General features: G+C 30.6%; 4 protein-coding genes across 6 annotated transcripts in view; 3 read left to right on the top strand and 1 right to left on the bottom strand.

Annotated features, from left to right (window-relative positions):
• The first annotated feature begins 1,605 nt into the window (after positions 1–1,605).
• LOC113520355 (probable pseudouridine-5'-phosphatase) lies at positions 1,606–7,503 on the top strand. Its single transcript, XM_026905671.3, has 4 exons — positions 1,606–1,771; positions 2,872–3,090; positions 4,617–4,852; positions 5,493–7,503. Exons 1-4 carry the CDS (start codon positions 1,717–1,719, stop codon positions 5,670–5,672), a joined length of 690 nt encoding a protein of 229 aa, XP_026761472.2. The 5' UTR covers positions 1,606–1,716; the 3' UTR covers positions 5,673–7,503.
• On the top strand, positions 7,286–11,140 carry LOC113520354 (pseudouridine-5'-phosphatase-like). 2 transcript variants are annotated; one of them, XM_031914615.2, is made up of 5 exons: positions 7,286–7,420; positions 8,299–8,517; positions 9,022–9,144; positions 9,835–10,067; positions 10,389–11,140. In XM_031914615.2, the coding sequence occupies exons 1-5, from the start codon at positions 7,357–7,359 to the stop codon at positions 10,575–10,577; spliced, it is 828 nt and encodes a 275-aa protein (XP_031770475.2). In that variant the 5' UTR covers positions 7,286–7,356; the 3' UTR covers positions 10,578–11,140. The 2 variants fall into 2 exon arrangements, with proteins under 2 accessions (XP_031770475.2, XP_026761471.1); XM_026905670.3 differs by lacking the exon at positions 9,022–9,144.
• Positions 11,027–13,180, bottom strand: LOC113520362 (pseudouridine-5'-phosphatase-like). Its single transcript, XM_026905680.2, has 4 exons — positions 12,988–13,180; positions 12,670–12,888; positions 12,291–12,523; positions 11,027–11,881 (listed from the first exon to the last, which is right to left on the bottom strand). The coding sequence occupies exons 1-4, from the start codon at positions 13,040–13,042 to the stop codon at positions 11,705–11,707; spliced, it is 684 nt and encodes a 227-aa protein (XP_026761481.1). The 5' UTR covers positions 13,043–13,180; the 3' UTR covers positions 11,027–11,704.
• Positions 13,181–19,518: 6,338 nt separating this feature from the next.
• Positions 19,519–22,575, top strand: part of LOC113520314 (ecdysone 20-monooxygenase) — a 34,825-nt gene continuing 31,768 nt past the window's right edge. The window contains exon 1 of one of the 2 annotated variants that reach the window (XM_031914599.2): positions 19,519–19,642. Coding sequence is in view for 1 of the 2 variants with exons in the window: in XM_026905615.3 (XP_026761416.1) it covers positions 21,335–21,385 (51 nt within the window). In the remaining variant the exon portion in view is untranslated. Of the gene's footprint in view, positions 19,643–21,157; positions 21,386–22,575 lie in introns of those variants that run through there. The other variant, XM_026905615.3, reaches the window with a different exon arrangement.

Below are 22,575 nucleotides of genomic sequence, written 5' to 3'. Positions count from 1 at the left end.
ATATGTAAAAAAAAATACTGATGAATCAAATCTCGTTTATTTTAAACTTCATTAATTATTATTTCACAATATAGTTATTAAAACAACAGACGTATAATAATTAAGCAGACAAAGCATAAGTTGAAAGCATGAGTAAGATATTCCTTTTTTGCTTGTTTCTACAGTAAAATAAAGTAAGTAGGTACTATCTTTTTCTGTTGTGTGCAGATTGAACATTTCACCGTCTTGTTAATATCAATAATATATAATTTTTTTGATCATACATGAATTATAGAAATATTAAAAAAAAATATATGCTTTGCCGAAGTATGTATGTATTTGAAAATAATTTTTAGATAATTCCATGTAAACATTATATTGTTGTATAGGTGTTGTTGAAAAAAGGTGTAAAATTATTGTTTTTCTGATTTACAATAAGTATATCATTTTGACGTTTCAAGTACTTTTCCAAGAAGGGCCGAATTTAGTTCTACGAGACTGAATTGTATATAACGATGATAACTATAAAAAAATATTATTATTCTTGTAAATTTACTAAAAAGGAATAATTATTTAGTATCTGAGTATCCAATAAGATAAAAAAAAATTGGGAACCAAGCAAAACATACCATGTGTTTTGTTTTTAAAAAGGGTGTTCATATTGAACTTTAGCAAAGTTTATAATAATAGTGGAAACTGTAAAGCAAAGAATATATTGTAATAAAGATCTTGTTAAGTATTTTTTTATTATATCAGCCGTTAATTATCCACTGAAAAATATAAGTCTTCCCCATAAGGAGAATTTTGCCAGTAGTAGCCACGCTTGGCAGGCGGGTTGACAACTATAGTTAGGCTTTTAAAGATATTTTAAGAGGAACGCTGCTGCCTATTCCTCATCCTTGTTAACTATATATTTAAATTAATATAAATTTGTGGTTACAGATGAAAAAAAAAAAACAAAACTTCTGTCGGGGAATAGACGCAAAGAAAAAGAACTGCAATTGTCAAATGAGTAAAATATATAAACTGCAAAATATTAAATCGCAACCATCCACGTGACAAGCGAAATCTGTTAATAAAGATACAGTTGTTCAAGATTAACTTTATTAAAGCAGAAAATTTTGCATTATCATACTTGATAATGCAAAACACATTACATTCACAATTGATATCGATATTCGGACAAATTCTTTTCATAAAATAGTGATACAAATAATAATAATAATAATCTATTTGCTTAAACACAGTATAATCATAGGTGTTACATTGATTAAACATAACATTCATGTTTAGCTAACAGTATGATACCATGCAATTTTTTAAGATATTCAATAACAATTTTTTTTTATATAAGAAATTTATGAATTTTTAATTACTTTACATTATTTTTATTTATTTTATTATAATTTAGATTGTGTGATGGGTTCGTTGTATACAACAATAGAATTCTAAAATAGATAGTACTGAAAAAGAAAATGTATTACAATTTTCCTAGTACAATAATAATAATATCTTAAAATGACGTTACCTATTAACGAAATATTAAATGACAGAAACAATTATTCTATTTTTAAAGGTAAAATAAAATAAAACTTCAACAAGCTACATAGATTCATTATCCATTTTCGTCGTTATAGGGAGTGTCGTCTCTGATAACATGGTCACTTGTTCTATCTTATGTAGTCGTTTCTTGTTTAATTCATTTTATATATCTATAATAATCTTAACTTATTAATAATGGAAATTCGACCAATTACTCACGTTCTATTTGATATGGATGGTTTGATATTAAGTAAGTGGGGTTTACATTTTTATACTTCTTTTTTATACTTTTAAGCTTCTTTAGAGGTTAGGCAAATATTCCGATATCTATCCTTAGTAACATCAGAGGCTTCCAGTCTATCCTTATCTACTTTGCTTTGTATCTCAATCGCCCCTGAGGGTATCAACTGACCTATCTTAATTTTATATGTATATTTAGTAGAATTTATCATGCAATGCCCTTTCCGGAGCCTCTATTTCTGGTGATTGTTTAATGGTTTTCCGGTTAGTGGGTATCTCAGCTTGGTTTTTTATTATTTCTATTAATCCTTAACAATAATGGTGGGCTATTAATATTCCTCAGTACATGTATTTTTGGGGATACCTTTATTAATTTAATAAAGGTATCCATAAGGTAGTATAAGGCTAAAGTCTAAATTTCTTTTGTGTTAAAAATTATTAGAATGTTTATTACAGTTTTGAAATAATTATTATGAGTTATTATATCAGTTTGTCTTTATATTAACAATTTATTACTTGAACTACCAAGTTACTAAAATATAGTTATTAGATAATTTTTTATTTGTCATAAGAAGTATCTATGTTATGCTTACATTTTTTATAAAAGTGTTTTATTAAAATACTATTACTGTTTATATACTATTGTTGTCTTAATATTTTTTTTTTTTCTTAAAAAAAAAGCCTCATAATTTTCGGTCAGTGGGTACCTTTAGGCAAGGTTGTTAGCATTGGGAAATATATATATATATATATATATATATATATATATATATAGGAAAATTTTGGATTTTTTTTAAGTCACAATAGCCTTACTTTTATAGGCCCATCTGATAGAACTCCCCCATGAGTGTAGATGTGGAAGTTAAAAAAGGTAATTGTTGTCAAGGGTTAAGTCATGAAAATGATTTGAAACAAAGTCAAAATCCATTAGTTTTTAAGTAGATTTCTAGGACGAACGATTTTATTGTTGACCTATGTTGTTATATAGCAATCTACAAATATCATAAGTTTTTTTTTTTTTTAAATAAAAAACTCCATTTCATTTTTAGTAAGTGATGGCCAGTCATTATTTATCTTGTTTTCAATAAGTATATGTTATTTTATTTACAGATACAGAAGATTTATATACTGTAGCGTTTCAGAATGTTGTATCACAATATGGAAAAGAATATACATTTGAACTGAAGTTAAAATTAATGGGTAGTCAAAGTCACGAGACTGCAGAAATTGTTGTGTCTAACCTCGATTTACCAATCACTCCAGAAGAATTTATGAAACAAACTGAAAAACAGTTTGAATTGTTGTTTCCAGATACTAAATTAATGCCAGGTACTTTTTGATTATGTGTATGTATATACTTTTTTTCAAATGTAAGAATTATTATATAACAAAACATGAGTTTATAACAAGTTTCAAAACTATATTTTTCAATTATTCAGGCATAAGTCACTAAAGGATTGCCAGCAGTTGGCAAATTTTAAATTTTTAAATCTAGGTTATCAGCACAGTATAAATAATAGTACTACAATACAATATGAACACACTCCCTGTCGCCCACTACGATCTCATTCCCTTCCAAATGCGCATCAGCATACAAACTGTATTTTTGTGCACTAGTTGCAACTACACACACACATTGTTACATGTACGAGGTCTGTCCGGAAAGTTCGTATAAAAGTGTTCTGGAATGCGAGAAAGAGGAGTGGGGAGGCCAGGTAAGCGCAGGACCCCTTCCTTATGTCCCTAACAATGCTTCAGTTCTGGTCTGACCGCCGTGCGGTGCGAACTGGCTTGTCACGCCATCTGTGAAGTTACCTCTTAACGAAACCCCGTCGGCATGGAGCCCGCTTCCGTTGAAGAGCAGCGCGTCGTAATCAAGTTTCTCTCGAAACTCGGCAAGAATGGCCGTGAAAGCAAAGAGTGGAAGACATCCGGGGAACCACGAACAAAAAAATCAAGAAAATCCCGCTCAAATGTCAAGACAATGTTGATTGTTTTTTTCGATGTTCGGGGGATTGTCCATCAAGAATTCGTCCCTCCAGGCCAGACAGTTGATGGAAAATTCTACGTCGATGTGCTCAGACGCCTCAAAGCTCGGCACGAGTTCGTCCAGGATTGGCGCGAGAGGGGCGTTGGATTCTTCACCACGACAATGCCCCTGCCCACACCTCTCTTGTTGTCCGTGAGTTTTTGAGTAAAAATTCCATTACGGTGACCGAACACCCCCCCTATTCGCCGGATTTGGCCCCGTGTGACTTCTTCTTGTTCCCAAAAACCAAATTGGTACTTCGGGGGCGGCATTTGGGGGACATAAATGAGATAAAAAAAGCTACGACGGGGCAGCTGAGAAACCTACAACCAGAGGACTTTCAAGGAGCCTTCTCACAGTGGAAACGGCGTTGGCACAAGTGCATTATGTCACAGGGGGAGTACTTTGAAGGGGATAAAATTGATTTACCTGAATAATTGTAAAATAAAATTTTTAAAAAACTTTTATACGTACTTTCCGGACAAACCTCGTATAAAAGTTAATTGTTTCTGTAGTTGTGACAAACAGGGATCGTGGCGTTTTTGTATGAAGTGTCTGGGATGTGCTATCAGTTTCAGATCTATTTTGTAGTAGGAAAGGAATACATAATTACCTACATTTATTTAATTAAAAATTGTCTCTTCTTGGCATAAATAGAAACAAACTTCACCTTGATAGCTCAGTATTATCTTTTCCCTGAGGTTTTGCTAAGGTATAGCTTACTGTTTGAATTCATAATGTGTAATTTTCTGTATATTTAAGATAAATTTGCAAGCATTGAGCACTTCCTAAGCAGCTTAATTGACACTATTTAATTTTTTTTCAGGGGTTAAAAGACTTATTGAACATTTACATAAAAACAATGTTCCAATTGGATTAGCAACAAGTTCTAGTTTAAAGAGTTATGAACTAAAGGTGAATAAACATCATAAAGAATTATTTTCTCTGTTTCCATACAAAACTATGGGCTCTTCAGATCCTGAAGTTAAAAGAGGAAAACCCCATCCTGACATATTTCTTGTAGCTGCTTCAAGGTTTCCTGATAAACCAAAACCTGAACAGGTAATAAAGTTTTTACTACTCACAAAGAATATGACTGGAATATTACAAATATACAGAAAAAAATATATATTTGTTCAGCTCTTCTCAAATAACGTCTATAGACAATACAAAAACAACATTAATATCTTTATTTATATGCATAACTAGCTATTGCCTGCAATTTCATATATGTATGATTATTGGAAGTAGGGAAACTGATGAATGCCAAACTAAAATTAGATTTTTAGTTTTACCTACTTTATTACCCAAATAACTGAGAAAATCGTATCTAATTTGATGCAGTTTAATGTGATGCCAGAACAGAGATACAGACAAAAATTCTAAATATTATTTATTGTTTGCGAAGATTCATAGGAAAATAGGAAAACAAGCAATAGTCAGTAGCAATATCTTAGAAAGTAAGACAATAAAACATAGAAATAACAGAAGTGTCAGATTTTGGAAATAAAAGGAATAAAATTTAAATTATTAAAAATAAAATATAAAAGAATGGGAACTGTTGTGCACATTATTATTTTGGCTTCTGCTACTCTTATTACCTTTATATAAAATTTTCTTAAATATCTCCTATATCTAGTTGCAATTTTATGATATATATTATAGATATATACTAATTTATTTGTGAACATTTTTCTCACAGTGTTTAGTATTTGAAGATGCACCAAATGGAGTGAAGGCAGCTCGTGCAGCAGGAATGCAAGTTGTACTAGTCCCTGATCCTAGAGTTGACAAGAGTTTGACTACAGAAGCCACACTTGTGCTAAAGAGTTTAGAGGATTTTAAACCTGAGGTTTTTGGTTTACCACCATTTGATAAGTAATTCCAGTGTAGTTAATAATTATTTTAATTAAGGATGTTTTGTTCATGACATATATTTTATGAAATTATAATTGTCTATACTTAGTAAATCAGTGATTTCTAATATTTTTTAAACTACTGTATACTTAAACATGATTTCAAGGTCTTTTAGGCTATAATAAATATAATTACTGCCAATTTGAAGACTCCAGTCTATGTATATAGTAATATATAATGTATTCAGGTTCATATGTTTATTCCATACGCTAGGGAACACAGTTATTCCTGTGGAGTTTTCTATAGCCGCGCGACTAAAGAAATGATTACGAGTTGTGGATTTAATCATGTACATAACTAGATGTTAAATGCTGCGCGAGGTTCGTGGCATGTCGTCTCTGTTGTTTTATTTATGGAAGATTATCCTTTCGGATAGCCACTGATCCCTATAGATAAGTGGGAAACGAATCCATAGATAGAATTGTTTCGGTTGCATGAGAAACACATTTGAATGAACAAGACACCCAACATCGCTAACACATGGATTCGCAAGTAGTTCCATCGACGGAATTGTTTGCCACTTGCTTAGAGGTTCTGTAAACAGATTGTTTTCTCAAAATAAAAATTATAGAACTGATTTTCACAATTATTTTAGCAAACTATAGAATTCATATCCATGTTGATACCATTTTTAAATTTGTGACGATTGAAGTTTCTGCTTTCTATGTGGAGCCAAAAACTATTCGTTACAAAGTAAAATTTGTATGTATAATATATATTTACCCGTGATATTTATAGGATATCTATTAAACATGTTGTTTATCGATGCGTTTACTATTAAAGCCGCTTTTTTCCGAGGCATTTTATATTTGTGCATAATTTATATTATTTTGCCTTGCACTGTACAAGATTGGCCAAAAGAAAAAGTAACTGTAGTCTCTATCCCCGCACAATTGTTTTGTTCATAATAAATTATTCTCCTTGAGTAGGTATTTGTTTTTTTTTTAGTCGAATATCCATTTATTACAATAATTCCGCAAAAAAAGAAGGACAAAATTAGTATGGAAATAATAAGGTAAATTCTATAGACTGCAAAATGCATAATTATAATCGTGCAAAGTTATTAGTTTATCTTTATTGCATTTAATAGTGTTAAAATTTTAATGCTATATTTTAGTATATATTATTATTGTATTCTTGATATTATTGTAATACAATGCTTTTTATAGAAGAGCTTAAGAAGCAGAAATAGTCTTTATATTTTATTAGCATTACCATATTACTTAAAATATTATGTACCTAAATATAATGTTATATATAAAGAGTGATCGAATTTCTGACATAAATGAGATATTATATTAATTAGAAGCTTGAAAAGCATATTCTATCATAATTATTTTTAACTTATACAACATGGTACTTAGTATCTTTATAATTGTATTAGTTTAATTTTATTTTATTGACTTTTGTAAATGTGTCATACTTTATCAATCCTACTTTAGTTATAATTCCATGAAATTTAAGAAAAATACATACTATAATAAGCTGTTGTTGTTACTCAGCCAGTTACATAAATTTGCAGATAAGATAAAAGATCACATGTGTTTTCAAGCAATTCTTCCATAGTTTATAAAGCACTGAGGCTGAGTAACGGTAACCAACAGTGTACATATTTTAGTGCAAAAATAAACACAACTGTGATATATTTTATGATAAAAATGACTTTTAAGCCTGTTACCCACGTGTTGTTTGATATGGATGGATTGTTACTAAGTAAGTGATGTTAATTTCCTTATGTATTTGTTTTATGAGTGCACATGCAAAGCACGAGCAATAAAAATATATTAAAATGAAAATATGTTTTATTATATATCAATTAATAAAATCGTAACTGATTAGTGTCTGTAGAAAGAAAGAAGTCTTATAAAGTATATATATATATATATATATATATATATATATATATATATATATATATATATATATATATATATATATATAAACTATTATAGCTTGAGCTAAAAAAACTATTATAGGGGAGCTTTATGAATGCAATACAACCTAATATAATGATTTTTAGAATTTTTGTCTGTATGCTTGTGCACGCTAACTCAGAAATGGCTTAACCGATTTGATCGCGGTTTTCACTAATGTAATGCGGTTTACTTCACTTAACATTTAGTGTTTGTTTTATTTCAATCGGTTCATAAATACAAAAAAAAAATATATCAATCTAAAGAATCACATATAAAATGCTATAAAATAACTGATCAATTAAATTGGCTTAAATTTTATAAAGGTATTGGGTACGTAATTATCATTAAGATATATAACACAATATAAGACCGGATTCATGAAGAGTTTTAATAGGAATGATATATGGGAACTAAATAGAAGCGGGCAATTTATAATTTAATTTTTATAATATATAGTTACTCTCTGAATAATAATTCTAGAGGACGAACGGGTTAATTATATTATGTAGTTATTATCTCTGTTAATATAAAGCATGGGTATTCAGCTTATAAATTGTATTTAGGAGAGATAACGAGCATAGGTACTTATTGCAAAATACGGCGTTGTTCTTAAAACAGATATAGCTCTCATATGGGATATGTAAGCACCTACATAATATGATTTTTGTTTTCCAGACACAGAAGATTTATACACTATAGGTTTTCAGAAAATCGCATCTCGTTACGGAAAAGAATTTACGTTTTCCCTAAAAAATAAAATCATGGGTCAACAAAGTAAGGAGTTCGCTCGTATTATTATAAATGAACTTGACTTGCCGCTTACACCTGATGAATTTTTGACAGAGACAAGAAAATTTTTTAATGATTTGTTCCCACAGTGTAGAATAATGCCTGGTAAGATATATATATATATATATATATATATAGTCTGTTTGCTTACACTTGATATATTTAGTAAACAATCTTGGAATATCTTTTTTATAAATTGTAAGTTATTATCAACTTATAGAAATTGATCGTTTAAAAATATAACTAACAAAAACTAATAAAATTATCAAATATGTCAAACAAATATACAAAAAAAAAATAAAATAAAAAATAAAAATTGGCGCTAATTCTCAAATGCCACTAAGTTTCATTTGACCATTGATCAATTTGAAGTCCTTTGGTACCAAACAATGAATCTCGGAAAATTTTACCTACCATCATGACTCGAATTCATACTCTTCGGTTATCCGCATTACAATTCTAATTACTATAAAGAAAAGTTTATGGTAAATCGAATGTGGTGACTGTAAGAATATAAAGTAACGCCATTACTTCTTTTATTCTCAATAATTCAATAATCATCCTTTTTGTACAGCAATAGTAGCAAAGAAACAACGTCTGACGTTTCAGCGGTTCCTGTAGCCTCGTATGCCTGCTACACCAACTACTTTAAACAAGTAGCGAATGAATCCATCGATAGATATGTTATCGCTATCATGTGCAAACAACAACGCCCGGCACCTTATTCTTTCGGTTTACCTAGTCTTTAGAGAATATTTCAGCAGAAATGTCATTCTACAAACAGAGCATTTTGGTTTTTAATAGATGAAAATGGAATGGTAGCCCCGTCTGTGCTATCCGTTTATGCTGACGGGTCAATTAGCCAATTGTGATAAACTCTATAAGAATTAACCACGATAGTTTCCAAGGGGAACGCGTGAAGGTCGACCTTGTAGGGCAGGGGTTCTCAAACTTATTTTGTCTACTTTTTACTTTTAAAATAAATTATTTTTTAGCGCCTCCATTTTTTCACCTACTTAAAAACCATTATTACTTCAAGATTAACAAATCACCCCCCAAGCCTCTACACAACGCCCCGATTTTTTTTCTGTGTCTCTTACCGCCCCCCTTTAGGCCTGCAGCGCCCACAAGGGGGCGTTATCGCCCATTTTGGGAAAGGCTGTTGTAGGGTATATTATCGAAATGGAAGTTCAAGATTGGCATCTACCTATTGCTGAAATACGAGTATACATGATACGTGGCGTAAGTAGAGGTGAACGCACGCAGTATAGAGATGAACTATATATTTTTCATTTAAAATTCGTGATTTTATTATTAGGTGACATATCTATCTGGGTAGCGATCTATCTGGGTAGGTTAATTTACACTAAGTTAATCACAAAGCATGATCAGTCAACAATCTATGTGTTTTCACGTTTGCAGGTGTTGAGAAGCTTATATATCACCTGCATAAAAATAATATACCGATGGGCTTAGCAACAAGCAGTAGTATAGAAAGTTACGAGTTAAAAGCATGTCAGCATCGGAAATTGTTCGATTTACTCCCATACAAGACATGGGGCACGTCAGATCCGCAAGTAAAAAACGGTAAACCCAGTCCGGATATATTTTTCGTAGCCGCAGCTAAGTTTCCAGACAAACCTGCTACTGAAAAGGTAAGAATAGTTACCTGATTGTTTAAAATAAATAATACTTATTTATAGTTAAGGATCCATCAATCGCTCCTCTCTTCCGACTTGAACTACCCTCTGCACGCTTATGGTAAACTTGTAAAGGTCATCTAAGGCCAAAAGGAGAAGAGTAATGCGAACACTAAGAAACACAGTCGAAATTTTAACGCACAATATTAAAAGAAGTTTTATTTTTAAATAACATTTTTAGACAATTCTTTTAAAAAGAGATCACGGATGCATGTGGTTATTTATGTAAAATATGTTTCAAAATATGTTACAATGACGTTGTATATTTTTATACAGTGCTTGGTGTTTGAAGATTCGATTAATGGAGTAAAGGCTGCACGTGCGGCTGGTATGCAAGTTGTGATGGTACCAGATCCACGTTTAGACCGATCTCTTGCTACTGAGGCGACAATTATATTGAACAGTATGGAAGATTTTCAGCCAGAATTATTTGGACTACCACCGTTTGAAAATAATAACATATAACACATCGCTAATAGAGAATCTTCATGTAAAACAATATATGTATATATCTATCTATAGTTATGTTTTATACATTATTATTTTTATATAATTAAATAATTTATAATTACTAATAATAAATAAATATCCACAATTATTTATGATTAGATATTTTCTAACTACTAATTGCAAAATATTATAGTAGTATTATTAAAATATAAAAAGGATTATTAATATTACAAATATGAAAGTGTGTTTGTTTTCTTGTATCATATTTCTTGGCCCTTTTACGGAGTATTTAAGACACAAAAGCAAAATTATATCCTGTTTAATCACCATATCGTAGTCACACGGTTGCAGGCAAATAATTTATCCTATGACTAATTCAATAAATTTGTGTTTCAAAAATTTCGCGTGTGAAACTCGTATCCTTTATGATATGTTGGGTTCAAATTTCCAATCGCACAATGAGTATTAGTATATGGTTCTCACATTTTAATAATATTTCTAAAATTATTTATCTACTATATATTTAAGTTTTGATCTTGTAAAAAAGTTTAAAATTAAATATTGTGTTTGTAAAAAAATCTTTTATTATACTTTTATCAACATTACTATTTATTATATAGCATGTGTATAGGTAAGTACAATTTTATTGACTAGATGTGAATTGAATAACATTAAACATATATAGGTACAGATTGTGGAAATTAGATTTTTTATAGAATAAAAATTTATTCAATTAGGTATTAAATTGATTTTACTTAAATATTCAATTTAATTAGAACTTTTTAGAAATTAGGATATTCTTTTGTTTAATTTGTACTTACACTATTGAACAACCTTTATTACACTACACTAACAATGGATACAACTACACATACAATACTAAAATATTAACAATTGTCCTTAAGTTATTAAGATAAAATACAAAAATAAATATTTACTACTGATAAAGATCACAACAAATTATAATAAGATTATTATTTTTGAAAATATGTAATGATTGTTACAACTACGCTACTACCTTTATAAGGCAAAAATAAATGTGTATTACAATACTATTGTACCATTATATGGTAAAAGAATATCTAAATAACATCAATACAAATTCTCTACACTATCTACAATTCATGTATTATTCTTACTCATTAATCATATGCAGGAAGGCCAAAAAGTTGGGGTTCAAAATCTTCTAATGACTTAAGGACCACAGTAGCATCCTGCAGCAGTGTAGAGTCTATTCGAGGGTCAGGAACTACTACCACCTGCATATTGGCTGCACATGCTGCTTTTACACCATTTACAGCATCTTCAAACACAAGGCACTGAAAATAAAAATATATTAAACAAATATAAGATTAAAACAATACTTTTTATTGCCTTTTTTAATAAGTAATGTTTATTAAAAGTATTTATATTTTAAATATAGATTATAATTAACAGTAATAATAATAATAAAAATAAACTATTTAGAGAAAACAAATTCATTTAATAAGACTTTTAAAGAAAAAAACATCAGTAACACAGTATGGTGATAGTAACAGTAAGATAAACAGTAGTTGTGGTATATTAACTACTTCTAAACTTGAATTATTAGGTCTCATAAAAGCTATCATTATAAGACAGCACAGATTATTATATTACTTTGGAATAGCATATAATAATATAAAAAAGTAAATTGGTATTTCCAAAATAAAGTTTAAATTTATTAATAAAAACCATAAAATTACATACATTTTCTGGTTTTGGTTTATCAGGAAACCTGGATGCACACACTAAAAATATTGCTGGATCAGGCTTTCCTTTTGTAACTTCTGGATCAGAACTGCCCATAGTGAGATGGTGGAAAAGGTTCAATAAATACTTATGATTTTGCATTTTCATATCAACACTATCTTTGCTAGAGCTAGTGGCCAGTGCTATTGGTACTCCTTTTTTGTGTAAATGTTCCACTAGCTTTCTTGCTCCTATGGAGAAATAATTTTTTTTTGAAATCTCATGAATTTTTTTAATTGAAATCAGCTGATTAAAATAGGGTTAAAACTCATTTTTTTAAAATAAAACATTGCACACGAGAAATTGCATACTAATGGTCATAAGGTTAAAAGTTTACCTGGCATAAGTTGCACTTTGGGGAACAGTACCTCGTAAATCTTAAAACATTCCTTCATAAACTCCTCTTTAGTAATGGGCAGGTCCAGAGTTTTAACGATTTTTTCGGCGCACTCGTGTCCTTGGAAACCAAGCAAACTGGCCTTTAATTCCCATGTGAATGTTTTGTTATATTTGGCACAAACAGTCGTGAATGCTTCAGTATATAAAGTTTCTGAATCTGTAATTATAAAGTATAAATTATATAACAATTTATGTAATAAAGGATACTTTATGATTAAAATAGTGTCAATTAAAAATAAGTATTACTAAATTTTACCTAATAGTAAGCCATCTAAATCAAATAATACATGAGATACTTTTTTGTATTGCATTGCACTTTGGTTATTATTTTATTTGAACTTGAGAAAGTTACTGAAAAATGATTTTTTGAAATTTTAGCTAGAAAAAATAGGTTAAATTTTAAGTAGAATATTGTGACAATACTAATCTATCATCTGTCATAAACTGCTGTGTTAGACAGTCATCACAGAGAGCTGTCAGTTATCAGAGAATGACATTGACAGTTCAGGTGTTCAGGTGTTCATGGTTGCCAATTCTGAAATTAACTTTATTTTTATTATGCTGATTTTGGAAAAATAAATATTTGAATTCTAAATTCCCAGGAAATGGTTGAAAATCACCTTTAGTTGTCCACACTTTTAGTTTATCCGATTTATTAAAATAAAAATGAAAGCAGAGGCATGGCAATGCTATATCAGCCATCTGATCACGACCGGTGAAACGTGGTCAAAACGTCGAGGAAATTCAAATAAATTATTATAGTTCACTCTTAGATGTGTTTTTCAACCTCTTTCATGACACGACCGCCCTATGTAGTATAGTATGTATGATAGTATGAAAAAATATTTCGCAACTCCAGACCCTTCGCTTTTTTTTCATATATTTTATAATCTTACAAAGATGCTGTAGATTGTTCATACCTATGTTTCTCCAGTGGTGTAAGAATGTTTTTTTTTTATCTATCTTTAGGTACTTCGCACTTTTGTCTGTAAATAAATTGTGTTAAAAAAACTTTGTTTTGTACTCAGGTACAAAAAGATAAATTTTGAGAAATTACGCTAATAGAGTAGAGAATACTGTCTTTCGTGGTTATTTAGAGGTACAGAGGTATAGCATCTCAGTTTAAATATTATTTACTTGAGATATAGGAGTCACATTGTTTTCTATGATGCTCATTATGGGGTAGGCCGTAACCTTCTTTGCTATTCAATAAAAATATGAATTTTTTTTACGGATTTTTACGTAAATAAATAATTATTTTCAATTTCCGATAGTAAATTACAGTAATTAACACTTTATTTTTAACATTGTCAAATAGTCTATTGTATAAAAAATATATGATTATACTAGCGACCCGCCCCGGCTTCGCACGGGTGCAATGCCGTACCGCTATGTCCCTGCATTTTAAATCTGTAATATGTTCGAAAATAATCATTTAAATAACATCCTATAAAGGACCATATTGATCTATATTAAATAGACAATGTAATTGAGGTACTTAATTGGATATAAATTAATGGTGTATTGCTTAAAATCATTTCGTAAATAAGCAATTTTTTCCCGTAAAATGTAAAGTATAAAAATGGTTATTGTGGGTTATTAAAATAGACATACACTATCACGGACTTTTTTGTTAACCTTTTTAAGTTTTACAATACTATAGTACATTATTTTGATTTATCTCGTGGGGTTCAGCCAGCGTTAGCAATGTAAGCGCAAAAACTGTGTTTATTTACATCACATTAGAAACCTCTAAATTTATTAGTGTTTCTCTGCAATATTATGTATGTATTATATATATAAACTTTCCTTTTGAATCACTCTATTAAAAAAAGCGCTTCAAAATCCCTTGTGTAGTTTTAAAGATTTAAGCATACATAGGGACGGACAGACAGCGACAGCGACTTTGTTTTATAATATGTAGTGATGATAAATTATTATAAAAGAATAACAATAATTTTAATCAAAGGTTTGTGTATAATCTGGGTTTATCTTCCGCTACAAAGAAAAAGGATCCATGTATTTTTTCAATCAAATTAAATTTATTCGATAGCAATATTACATTTTGTTGAATATGATAATATTTTAAGAGTATACAACAATTAAACATATGAATAATGTCACATATAAATAAATAAATAATAATTAGTCTGAATTAATATAAATAACATCATTATCCTAGTTTTAAGACCTATCATACTCCTAAGTGTATGTGTAGGAGTAAGTTGAGTCCTTAGTGTGAGCAGGAAGAGCCCCTTTCCATGTGAGAAGGAGATGTTTACCGAAGTTTTACCCCTTTAGAGGTTGTGTTTTCAAAATTTCTTACTTATTGTTCACCTACATTATATAAAGAACCTATATATAAAATTTCAAGATTCTAGATTTAGCGGTTATGGCTATGCTTTGATTCATTGGTCAGTCAGTCAATCAGCATCTTCTTTTATTACAACTAGACGATATCTGTAGATAGCAAATATTTAAGAAAAATATATTCTGTCCGGTCCGTTCTACACTGAATTGAATGCGATTTTTTACTTGCACAGTTATACTTCTAAAGGTCTAACTTAACATCTGTTGTATGTTTTATTTCGATATGTTATCTGGAAGTTGTTTGTTTCATGTGTACGTAGATTTCAAAAGTAGGAAAACCAATCTTACTTTTGAAATTCACGTGGGCGATGTAATAGGCAAAAAACTAGTGTAAAATAAAGGTATACTTTTAGTTTGTATATCTTGTTGTATAACTTTGATTCTCTTGATTGCATATTGATAGAAAAAAATTCATTTAATAAATTTAGCAACATGGAAACAGGCTTTTATAATCAATAATTAAATTTTATTTTATTAATTGTCTAACAAAACTACATTCTTTAAAACAAATCTAACTGTTTAGGTAATAACAGTTAATATAATATTAAATGTGTACATGGTTCGCTAGAGTAAAAACATACACTGAAAAACCTTCCCTTTTTAGAAGTCGCGTAAAAAATAATGGTAAGTCATCATTACAAATACTGACTGAAAAGTCATGAGCTAATTAATTACTAGTCGTTGATAAATATATTATTATCTTTGTCTATAACATTAATTATTTTTATTTCAACGTACATATTGAATAAATAATATTAATGTGATAATTGTGAGTTGACGAGAGTCGTATTGTATCTAATCATGATTTATATTGGTATGATCGGCTTGAAACGATATATCGAAAGATATATTTATTATTTGGTTAACGACTAATTTACTAAACCAAATAAAAACTTATGTATTTACTTATTAAAATATATGTTATCTATATAAAGCTACAATGTCAATAAAGAATTAAAAGTATAGCTTTATATATATAAAAACAAGTCTAGACCATAGACGACAGTAGTATGTCTTTGATGGCCTACCGTCTAGACATAAAGATGACGTCAGTTAATCAATAAACGGTACAATAGATAGTTACATGGGGTGCCATGGTTTGACAAAGAATGGTACTTATCTATAGTTCTAGATTATGTTTTATATATAAAATAGGAATGTATATATACAAATATGTAAAAACGTATATGTTTTTCTAACAATACGAACTTATTGCATCATAGAGATGTTACACAGAATTTTCACGCATTGGTGATTTTAAATGAGTTTCTTCATCTTTTTTGGAAAATTCCTGTTGTATCTAATCTTTATAGAGAAAACTTTGATAGGAAATCTATTCTATAACACAGAATTGAATTTATAATTTCATATTCGATGCATAGAACATAGAATACAAAAAGTAAGTGAAATTGTTTTCAGAGTAATTATGCTTTCTTGATTATTCTGAGTAATATTGCTTCCTGATTGGGCCTTTATATATGGGAGAGAGTATGGTTAGTCGAGACAACTCAGACTCCACTTATGTAGAAGTTTAAAAGATGTTCTAAATTACCACAAGCCTCCGAAAGAGAATTTATTGCCGCAGCCGCCTGATCGATTGAATTGAGATTAATCGAATCCGCAACTATGGAAGGTAAGGTAGTGTTGTGGGTAATGCAATATAAATTTATAATTTATAATTATAAATTATGGTAGTGTGATAATCGCTATATTATCATGGTCGATAAATAAAAAATGATAAAAGGTAGAATAGGAAACAATAATAAATTTGCTTTTATAGTATTTAGATACTGTAGATATAGACATATTGGGCGTGGTGCGCCACACTTATTATTGTAAGGACCCAAAAATAAAACTAAACCCTTATAAGATTATACATGTATCTTGTCTTACTGTATGCAATTATCTCAGATAGCGTATGATATATAACTTGTTTGTCCTATATTAGCCGACATATACCTGCACTTTAATTTATGAAAATTAAATAATTAAGTTTAGAATCTAAAAAAAGTAATAATTTTAATCTAGACCAATTCGCCTAAAAGTTTTAAATGCATAGCAAAGATATGCACCTCTGACATATCAGTCAGTATCGATTCGTTTAGATGACTAATATGATGACGAGTATACAAAGATATTTTTTTATGCTATTTAGAATGGCAAACAAGCTGATGGCCCACCTGATGGAAAATGGTAAGCGTCGCCTATATACATGAGCAGTGCCATGGACATAACAGAGTATACTGTTTCGCCCATAATACCCCCAATTCATTGCCATATCTGAGGACTTAGGTGTTATTCTTTTGTACCCTGTAAATTTACTGCCATATCTCAGCCTTCAAACCGAAACACAGCCATGCAAACACAACTGCTTCACGATAGAAACACGAACGGGACAGAGGTGCCTAAGCAAACGACTAAAAAAAATTTTTAAAGTCGGTCCATAATTGACAATTAAATCGGTGGGCATACATAAAAAATAAAATAACTAGATTATAGACGTGTGAGATTGATTTATATAAGACAGGTATTTATTTTACTTTTGACATTATTATTATGAAATATATGCTAGAGTAAAATATAACATCACTTCTTTTTACTCGTATTTTCAAGATGTTCCAGAGGGAGACTTTGTACAAAGTCGATTGCTTGGGTACATCTGTCCCATTCGTGTTTCAACCGTGAAGCAGTTGTGTTTGCATGTCTGTGTTTCGGTTTGAAGGGTGGGATATGGCGTGAATTTACTGGGTACAGAGGAACAACACCTGAGTCCTCAGGAATGGCAACACATGGGGGGTATCATGTTCGAAACAGTATACTCTGTTATGTCCATGGTACTGCTCATGTCTATAGGCGTCGGTTACCACCTTCCATCAGGTGGGCCGTCAGCTTGTTTGCCATTCTAAGTTGTATAAAAAAAAAGTTTTAAAAGTAGACAGTACAATACATTATAATGATAGAGCAATAAAACCCTTTATTAAGCTTAGGCCAGTGTGGTAATAGAATAATCTCTGGTGAGAAATCTGGGCCCAGTAGTGCACTGATGTGGTTACTGGATGTGGTGTTGGAGCGGATGTTTATATTGTATACTGGTTGTTATATTCGACGTAGAACTGATTCGTTATTACTCCCTCTGCGAATAAGCCCGATATCGTTTAATAGACCTAACACGATTAAAAATATTTTGGGGAACATTGTCACCTTGTCCGATAGAAATTTTATGAAAGCCGAGTCTCATTTGGTATTAAGGGTGGATTTAGTCTAAACGAACGTGATCATATTATTCAGTAAAATGAAAGTAAATCCTCTTTTCCCTCCTAATCTTCCATTTCCAGATTTTTATTTTAATATAAACGTGCTCATTGGCCGTTATTAGGCTATTCTCCTTATTCTATTTTGCTGCTCTTACCTACCATTAGAATTTAACACAGTTCAGAAATAATCTACTATCCTAAAATTTTTTTGTCAATGAAATTCAACTAAGTTTTTAATATAATAGTCGTGAGTAATTATTATTAGAACCAGTTATTTAATACATCTATTATACGTTGATTGTTCCAGTACTTTAAGAGACTAACACGAAGAGCTCAGGATAGATTCGATTCGTTTGTTTGTACTCGAACATTAATTACGTGACAACATAAACTTTGAACTAATAATATTTATTCAAATTGAAATCAAATATGCCCAAAACAAAGCCCGATTAGTTACAACAAGTGAAATTACACACATTATCATCATCTTAGTAATTGTCCATCCACTGTTGAACATAAACTTCCCTCATAAACTACCATAAAAAACAGTCCTGAGCCATCGCATCCACTGAATCCCTGCAAGGCATTTGAGGTCATCACTCCATGTAGTGGAAGGTCGTCCTAGATTATGTTTGCTCGTACAGGGTCGCCACTCAAGAATCTTTCTTCCCCATTGGATATTGGTTCTTCGAGCTATGTGACCAGCGAATTGCCACTTCAGTTTGCTTATTCTTCGGTCTATGTCGGTGACTTTGATTCTTTTACGGATATCTTTATTTCGGATTCTGTCACGTAAAGAAATTCCGAGCATAGCCCTCTCCATAGCTCGCTGAGTAATTAAAAGCTTTTGCATACGGGCAATCTTGTAGAAACATGTTTCGGTTCCATAAGTCATCTGCTAGCAACACGCACTAGTTCAAGACCTTCGTCTTTACACTTTGAGATTTTTTTGTAATATCGCATGCATGCTTACGTGCATACATAAGTCTAATATATTTTGTTCATGCATGCACATATACATTCGTATATCTATATTAATAATAACAAATTGTCTTATGTCTATGGTTACTGTTGTATTATATGATGCTCTACATTTTATTACATAAAACTACCCGTAACTAATATTATCAATGTAGAATTTATTATAGTGCTTCATCTTGTGGTAACACTGTACTGTGCTATTGCTTGTAGTGTGGAAGTGTAACGTTAACAATTTTGAAAAAATATTATTAAAATTAAATAAATTAGAATTATTTAAGACACAAGCGCGACCTAATTTAGATCTCAGTAAGTATTATTTGTTTCATTTAAAATATTGTAGATATAAATATCATAAAATTGAGCTTAAGTTTTTAAGAAAGTTTTTTTGGAGAATAAAGATTATATTATAATAGTGGAATGAGCTCCCATCTTCAGTATTCCCTTTACAGTACAATATGGGGAATTCTAAAATTTCATAGGTGACAGTAGCTGTTTTCTATCAGGTGGTACGTCTGTTTATTTACCTCCCTAACAATAAAAAAAATGCCCCAAATTTGCGGCCTCTAAAATGTTGTCTTAGGTTGCAGCCTTGTCAGTCTATTCATAAATCTACGATTGCAAATAAACTATAATAATAGTTTATACATTTTATATTTCTGTTCTTCGATTATGCGTAGATTTGACATTGTTAAAATAGAACTATTCATAATCTATAATCTAGGTATAATAATAATAGGCATACGGATGTGGCTTTATTTCCCATAAGTTAATCGAACAGCTCATGTGAAAGATATGACGTGGTAACTGTAGTAACTTGTATTGAAAATAATTTATCTACTCCTACCGTCAAAATGTCAATTAAGATTAACACGTAGACAGATGCCATGCTTTTGTTATTACAATTTTTTACGGAATACGGTACCTACATTCTGTTATTGGAATGCTGCTAATGGTAGCTTTATGGCGAACGCCTGTTGGAATGCAATTAGATAAGAAAGTTTTGTGTTAATTATCGAGCATGACTATCTAAGTCATGCTTGTCATCGCTTGTCACAAGTCTTTGCTCGTAGTTAAAAGCTCGGCTCTCATTCCGGGGTGAGCTTGAAGCGATTTTGATGTGAGTATGGCCAACTTACCCCCCTTAATATGCTTACGAGTCTCTTATACGTAAGACCTACCCTAAATATTTAGGTCAATATGGTGGACCTGGTAGAATTTTGTCGTATACTATGGTGTGACTTACCTGTGCTGACGATGTACTAGTGAGGTATGACAGATGAGGATGAAAGCAGGTCAGTTCATTATTATGACGAATTCACTAGTACTTAACCACGATGGATTTCACGTGGAAGTCAACTTGATAGGATAGATTGTTAAGAACGGTACCTTGTTATTAAGAATCTCCTTTCTACTGTCGCCTTATCTATCATATCAACTCAGCAAATGTAACGTTAAAGCCTATCACTACCTAGTATAGAATATGCCTTATATGTTTATCAGTCACGTTTATTGAGATACCTCTCTATCATGATACAGTATAATAGTAACGACCTACGATGACAACAAGTCTGCGTGCCAACCTTGATCCAATTTCATTAATTTTTACATTCAAGCCCTTATCGTTTATTAGGTCAGTTGTACGTCTATTGCGTGGCAGAAAGTCGGACATAGTTAATAGTTATACACGGGCATATGCATTGAGTTCTCAGTGTTCAGTATCCAAGATCCATAGTTATTAATTCTTGGATGTAGAGCGTGAAGCGTTCAGGCAAAGTGAGAAGTAAGTAGCTAGGTATATAGGGGCGGACCGCTTTTAAGAACACTTAGTCGGTAGTACCGAGGCTTGCGCGCTGCTCGGCTCTGCGTCTGATTACGCGCATGGCTCATATCGAGACAGATAAAGAAATTCTTATGTGATGTTAGTAAACAAAAAGTGTATAAATAAAAAGCGTGGCGTTTTTCTTTTGTCAGTCTTACAGTGAACCTTAACTGTTGACAATGTCACTTCTAGCAGTTTTTCTTTTCTCACGTTATATGGAAAACTTATGGGTGAGTTCTAAATAAGATAAATTAAAAATGATACATAGAAATATTAGAAACCAAATACGGCGTAAAATATAGGTTAAATAAAAAGTTAATAAACTCTTAAAGTGTACGATAAGAATTAATGGATTAAGAAGGATTAGCTACCAATACTTGTACGATTAGGTAAATTCATAAAACAAGTTATAATTGACAATAAAAAAATAGTAGGAACATGGGGGCTGTTAAAAATTCAATTGAGTTTTTCTCAGAGCAAAGAAAATATTTTGATTTCAAACACAAACATTGGTCCAGAGCATAAAGTGTAAGAAGTTACGACGGCAAGTGGAAAATATACATTATTCAGACATTTTTCTTGTGAATTATGAAGCGCTACACAGAGCTTGCGTGTTTTGGCGAAGTTGCCTCTAATATCGACTTTTTGTGTCTTTTCTTTTACACATAAATCTTAACTTCTAATTACATAGATTTTAATTAAAGTTTTTGTTATTTTGAATGTGCATCTTGTAATCTAGATTTTATCGAATTACATTTGAGTAAAATTTCATTAGCAAAATAATTAAATATAAAAGTGAAATGAAGTGAAGGATTAGTGATTTTGACTTTTGATACAATACGTATATCAATACAATTTTGTTTTGTATATCTATAACGTTGATTAGATATATACTTTGCAATGGTCGATTACACGTAGGTATATTTTTACAGATAAAATATTAGGAGCAAAATTAGTAACATCTCGGTTTTCCTAGTACAAAATTAGGATTATTCACGTATGCCAGCTTATACATTTTGTTAAAGATATTTATAGATATTACCTTATATTGTTTGAGTAGGTAAAGTAGCCATGTCAATAGTCTACAATTAAGAAAATTTAATTATTCAGTCGTAACTACAGTTACGCTCGAACTGTTTTCTTAAAGTTCACTACATCCTATCCCCCGTGAGTTGATTAACAACTGTTGACCTTTAAAAAAACAGCATATTAAAAAAAAAAAAAACAGGATTAGACTATTTTGTTATTATATTTCATTAAGTCAATTACTTGCAATTAGTAAATAAAACTATGAACGTAACGTTTTAATTAAAGACTATATAGTAGCTTATGATATATATATATATATATATATATATATATATATATATATATATATATCCTAGGTTGGTTTAGAGAAATAGCGTCTAAGAATTAACCC

Source organism: Galleria mellonella, unplaced genomic scaffold, assembly GCF_026898425.1.
Source record: "Galleria mellonella isolate WM207_F2 unplaced genomic scaffold, CSIRO_AGI_GalMel_v1 utg40, whole genome shotgun sequence".
NCBI lineage: Eukaryota > Metazoa > Arthropoda > Insecta > Lepidoptera > Pyralidae > Galleria > Galleria mellonella.
This window is presented reverse-complemented; position numbering and strand designations above follow the sequence as displayed.